General features: G+C 42.5%; 1 protein-coding gene across 2 annotated transcripts in view; it reads left to right on the forward strand.

The window, feature by feature from the left end:
- The window catches only part of Dmc1 (DNA meiotic recombinase 1), a 39,056-nt gene extending 33,056 nt beyond the window's left edge, over positions 1 to 6,000 (forward strand). For both annotated transcript variants that reach the window (XM_038343430.1, XM_038343432.1), the window contains 2 exons: positions 1,022 to 1,138; positions 5,878 to 6,000. In XM_038343430.1, coding sequence (XP_038199358.1) covers positions 1,022 to 1,138; positions 5,878 to 5,947 — 187 coding nt within the window. In that variant the 3' untranslated portion in view covers positions 5,948 to 6,000. The remainder of the gene's footprint in view (positions 1 to 1,021; positions 1,139 to 5,877) is intronic.

Genomic DNA, 6,000 nt, shown 5'->3' on the forward strand with positions numbered 1-6,000 from the left:
TGACATTGATCTGCAAACACTATAGAGCTGGTTCATTCAACTGAGATGGCTTTTTTCCTTTGTTTTTTTTTTGTTTTTTTTTTTTTGTCTTCTAGAGTTTCACCCAAACTGTCCTTGTGGAGCTGGAAAGATAGCTCAGAAATTAGAAGTACTTCCTACTCTTCTAGGGTACCTGAGTTCCATTCTTTTGTTTTGTTTGTTTTTTGTTTTCTTGTTTTGTTTTGTTTTTTCAAGACAGGGTTTCTCTGTAGCTTTGGATCCTGTCCTGGAACTAGCTCTTGTACATCAGGCTGGCCTCGAACTCACAGAGATCTGCCTGCCTCTGCTTCCCGAGTGCTGGGATTAAAGGCGTGCGCCACCACCGGCCAGCTCTGAGTTCCATTCTTGGCACCCACATCAGCTCACAATTGCCAGAGGCATACACATAGATCGATAGATAGATAGATAGATAGATAGATAGATAGATAGATAGATAGATAGATAGATAGATAGATAGATAGATAAAAAAACAAAAAAAGGAACTATCAGGGACTCTCAGAAGCCTAAACTAAATAGCAGTGAGCTAATAGCTCTAAATGCTGCCCTCAACAGTTTGCAAATAAGCCTCTTTGTTTGTTGTAGGATATAGATCTGGAAGCTAGGGAGACCACTCAGGTGTAAAGTATTTGCTGTGTAAACATGAGGACCTGAATTTAATACCCAACACCCACATAAAAAACGAGTCACATAGTGACAAAAGTTTGTAATCTCAGTGCTGGAAGTGAAGACAAGCCAATCTCAGGCTCCCTGACCAGCCAGCCTAGCCTAATCACCAAGCCCACCAGGTTCCAGAGAGAGCCTGTCTCTAAGATAAGGTAGATAGTTCCAAAGCACACATGAGGTTGACCTCTAAAATCCTTACACACACATATAGAATACATAGTCACTCTGTCCTTGCCATTCCACTCACGGAGGCTACCTCTTCCTTGCAAATATCACTGTATAACCAAATGAAACCTGAAGAAATGTTTTATTGATCCAGCTTCCAGGCAGATCCTAAAAAACCCATTGGTGGACACATTCTGGCTCATGCTTCAACAACAAGAATAAGCTTGCGAAAGGGAAGAGGAGAATTGAGGATTGCCAAGATTTATGACAGGTATATATTTCTTTATTCTTCTTCAGATCCTGTGCATGTGCCTTTAAACAAAAATGCTACCCCTGAAAGACTATACTTACTCCCTGGCAGATACTATTTGCTTGAGTTTCCTTCTTAAATATTTGTCACTGATCAGGAAGTACCACCTATGCACTATGTACTAGGGGTCTGGTCTATAGCCACATTTATCAGTCTCTGACATTCAGAGCATATAGTGAAGCAAGCAATGACATCACATTTACTTTAGTTGAAGGCTGTTTGGTTCTAGGAATTATAAGTAGGAGAGTAGCTGGGGAGAGAGATTCATTTTGCCAATGGAAAACCCATTTCACAAGTTCCTGAGGAATACTAGATTTTATCTAATGTCCTGGAAATACTTCTATAGTCCAGCTTCAGCTCATTTCTAGACATATGGTGGACCTGAGACTTTTTTTTTTTTTTTTTTGGTTTTTCAAGACAGGGTTTCTCTGTAGCTTTGGAGCCTGTCCTGGAACTAGCTCTTGTAGACCAGGTTGGCCTCGAACTCACAGAGATATGCCTACCTCTCCCTCCTGAGTGCTGGGATTAAAGGCATGAACCACCACCACTCGGCTAAGACTTTTCTTGCTTAACTAAGAATTATAAATATCCAGGCAGGGCTAGAGAGATGGTTCAGTGTTTAAGAGCACTGACTGCTCTTCCAGAGGACCTGGGTTCAATTCCCAGCACCCATATGGCAACTAACAACTGTCTGTAACTCCAAGATTTGACACCCTCACACAGACATACATGCAGGCAAAACACCAATGCAAATAAAATAAAAATAAATAATTATTAAATAATTATCCAGGCATTGTAGGACATGGTGGCACATGCATCCAATCCTAACACTTTGGAGGCTGAGGCTGAGGCAGACAGGTTGCTATGAACTCCAGGACAGCTACACAGAGAGACCCAATCTCAAAACAAAAACAACAACGAAAAGAATTATAAGTGTTACAAATTTACAGGGATACCTACTGTGTATCATCAATGCTAGGTTTTCCGGGATAAAGCAGTAAACAAAACAAAATGACAAGTCAAGCCTGTTGGTGGTGCACGCACTTGGGAAGGAGAGCCAGGTAGATCAACATGAGGTTCAAGGCCAGCCTGGTCTACAGAGCAAGCTCCAGGACAGCCAAGCATACACAGAGAAACCCTGTCTCAAACAATAAACAAACAAAAACAAATGAAAAAACCCAAAATGATAAGTCTGGGGAGGGGAGATAGCTCAGTGGGTGAAGAAGGCATTTACTGTGAAAGCAGTAGGGCCTGAGTTCAAATCCCTATCACTCTTAGGCCAGGCATGAGCCTGTAACCCCAACACTAGACAATGGGGCAGCAGCAGGTAGAGGGCAACAACAAGTGAATATCAGAAGCTCACTGGCTAGACAGCTTAGCTGAAACATTGAGCTTCAGGTTCAGTGAGAGACTGTCTCAAAAAATAAGATGGAAGGTAACAAAAGAAAACATCCAGCATCCTCCTCTGGCTGCCGCATGTGCACAGGCAAGTGTGCATACTTGCATGCAGAAGCATATAACACAGCGAGAGAAAAGACAAGTTTCTGCTCTCATGACTCTTACATCTATTCCATCTATGACTTGTATAATGTGTCATACCCTCTACACAAGAAATGTGACAGTCACACACTGTTTGCTGGCCTGAGATGTAACAGATAATGCAGTATCTGTGACTGAATTATTAATCAACCCCAAACAACAAAGCAAAGACTTGTGGTAACTCTTCTAGAGAGGGAAAAGTAGTTTTTAAAGAGCAGATGAGCTTATCTGGATTCAGTATGGACCACAGCAGGTAGAATGTTAGTATTGAGTTAGTATTAGTTCCCACATCTGCAAGACCCTTCTTTTCTTCTGTCCCTGTAGAAGCCATTCTATATAAATGCTGTAGTTTTGGAACTTCATTCATTCCTAGAAATTGACTACAAATGTTCCTTGTTGAATTACAATAGATGAACTTGTCTCATTACTGGAATTTTATTGTCTGTTTCTTGGATAGAGTGCTGTGCCAAGAACCTAAACACTTTTCTTTTTTAATTAAAAAATATTTTTATGTGTATGGGTATTTTGTCTGCATGTATGTCTGTGTGTCTCATGTATACCTAGTGCCCTCAGAAGCCAGAAGTGGTCATTGGATCTCCTGGGGCTGGAGTCAAATGGATAGTTGTCAGCTACCATGTGGGTGCCAGGAATCCAACTCCTGTCCTCTGGAAGAGTGCTCTTAACCCCTAAATTATCTCTTTAGCCCCACCCAAATACCCGCCCCCTTGTTTTTGTTGTTTTGATTTTTTTTGTTGTTATTGTTGTTTCCCGACCCTCCCTCCCCCACAGAGTTTCTCTGTAGCTTTGGAGCCTGTTCTCTCTCTCTTTGTAGACCAAACTAACAGAGATCTGCCTGACCCGGCCTCCAGAGAGCTGGGATTAAAAGGTGTGAGCCAGCACCACCCGGCTTGCTTTGTTGTTTGTTTGTTTGTTGTTTTGTTTTTAAGAGAAGATCACTATGTATTCCTTAGTTGGCCTGGAGCTGGCTGGACCATGCTGACCATAACTCATGGAGATCTGCCTGACTCTGCCTCCCTAGTGCTGGGATTAAAGGCCTGTATACCACACCCAGTTACATCCTAATACTTTGTTCATTCTCACTTATAATTGACTGTTTGTTGTACTTCTCCCTCACAACTGGGACTAACTATAGTTCAGTAATCTCCCCACAATGAGCTGGGACTAGACACCAGGTAGACTCTCAATGACTATTCATTGAATTAACAAATGAATGAACCTGTTCAGTCATTTGCATGCCTCATCCAGGCCCCCCACAGATCTTTAAGGTAAATAGCTCCAGCCATTCTTAACTGACCTAGGAGGTTGTTTCAGCCTTGCAAATTCAATAAGGAATCAGAACAGTAAATTGTCAGCAAGGTTAGTCATGTCAAGTTTCCATAAACTTGACTCAGATCAGGTGTGGTGACTCATGATTGTAATCTCAGCATTTGGAAGCTGAGACAGGAAGATTACTGCTAATGTAAGGTCAGCCTAGGCTACATAGTGAATTCCTGGGCTAGAGAGTGTGACCCTGTTGCAAACAAACAAACAAATGTACATCTTATATCAAAATACCAAAAGTAGATCAGAGCTAAAGATATCAAAACGAGGAGCTGAAGAGGTAGCTCAGCAGTTGAGAACACTTCTTACCCTGGCAGAGGACCCAGGCTTCCCATAATTTAGAATCAAGCCCAGGTTTCATGAAATGCTGGGAATTCAAGCCAGGGCTTCAAGCAATATGAGCCAATAACTCTACCAACTGGTCTTTCCCATCCACACCCCCCGACACACACACCATGCCCTTTTTTTGAAACAAGATCTTTTATGTAGCCCAGATTGGTCTTAAACTTGTGATCCTCCAGTGAAGGCACTGCCAGGCATGCTGCTACTTTAGAATCTTTGCCCACTTTTTTCCTCTGTCTGGAATAATCCTCCCCACATAGCCCTTTGCCTAATCATCTTTCTCATCTGCTTCAAGTCTTTAATTAAATGTTAGCTTCTCCTGGATGGGAAGATAGTTCAGTGGGTAGAGTGCCTGCTTCACAATCATGATGACCTGAGTTTGGAGGAGCCTCAGTAGTACTCAACTAAGAGCTGGGTATGGTGGTGTGTATCTATAATCCCAGCACTGGGAGGACAAGAGGACTCTGGGGGCTTGATGAGCACATGTAGCTGAATAGAGGGCTCTAGATTTAGGAAAGACCCTCTTTAAAAAATGATCTGGAAGGGCTAGAGAGATGACACAGTGATTAAGAACACTGGCTGTTCTTCCAGAAGACCTGAGTTTAATTCCCAGCACCACATGGCAGCTCATAACTGTCTGTAACTCCAGTTTCAGGGGACCTGACACCCATGGCAAAACAACAATGAACATAAAATAAAAATAAACTTTTTTTTTTTTTGGTTTTTTGAGACAGGGTTTCTCTGTAGCTTTGGAGCCTGTCCTGGAACTAGCTCTTGTAGACCAGGCTGGTCTCAAACTCACAGAGATCCGCCTGCCTCTGCCTCCTGGTGCTGGGATGAAAGGTGTGCGCCACCACGGCCCAGCTCCCTATCAAAGACCTTTAAGTCACATTACTTTTCATTGATTAATTAATGTTCAGTAGCCAATGGTATTCCACCTTCACAATTTATATTTCTGTGAACAGGTAGAATTTCACTCACTGCTTGCAGTTAATGACAACTCAGAATGCATAGAGCCCTTACAGAACAAGGTAACTGTAGGATGTACTAGACAACCAGATTTCTATTGCAGGTGCCCAGGACTCTCCTAGTTTATCTCAAAGCCTTTTTCAGCTCCCCCTTTATTAGCAGAGCCGTAGAAAGGTGCCCCCCCTAAAGAGTCAGACAAGCTACATAGGATCTGCACCACAGGTCTCAAACTACCCTGAAAGAACACCCAGTTTATCCTGATTTGCCTGCCTGTTTCCAAGTTTGGGGGTAATTTTTCTTGACATTCAAAACTTTATATAGAGTTGTTTAACAAATGTTTGCGAGGGTTGATAACACTGCTAGGTAAGGTCTGTAGTCCACATTTAGCTGTACCAGCACTGCAGTGTCTTTGGAGACTCAGACTGATGGGAACGTGACGACTGTGACATGTGCACAGTATTTATAGAAAGAGAGCTTTTTATAAACTTCTGTTCCCTTGTATTCTGCAGCCCTGAGATGCCTGAAAATGAAGCCACCTTCGCAATAACTGCTGGAGGAATCGGGGATGCCAAGGAGTAGGTGGGGAATTGGTACAGATTGCTTCTTGGTGCTTATTAGGAGCTGGAGAAATG

This window comes from Arvicola amphibius, chromosome 9, assembly GCF_903992535.2.
Source record: "Arvicola amphibius chromosome 9, mArvAmp1.2, whole genome shotgun sequence".
Classification (NCBI taxonomy): Eukaryota; Metazoa; Chordata; class Mammalia; order Rodentia; family Cricetidae; genus Arvicola; species Arvicola amphibius.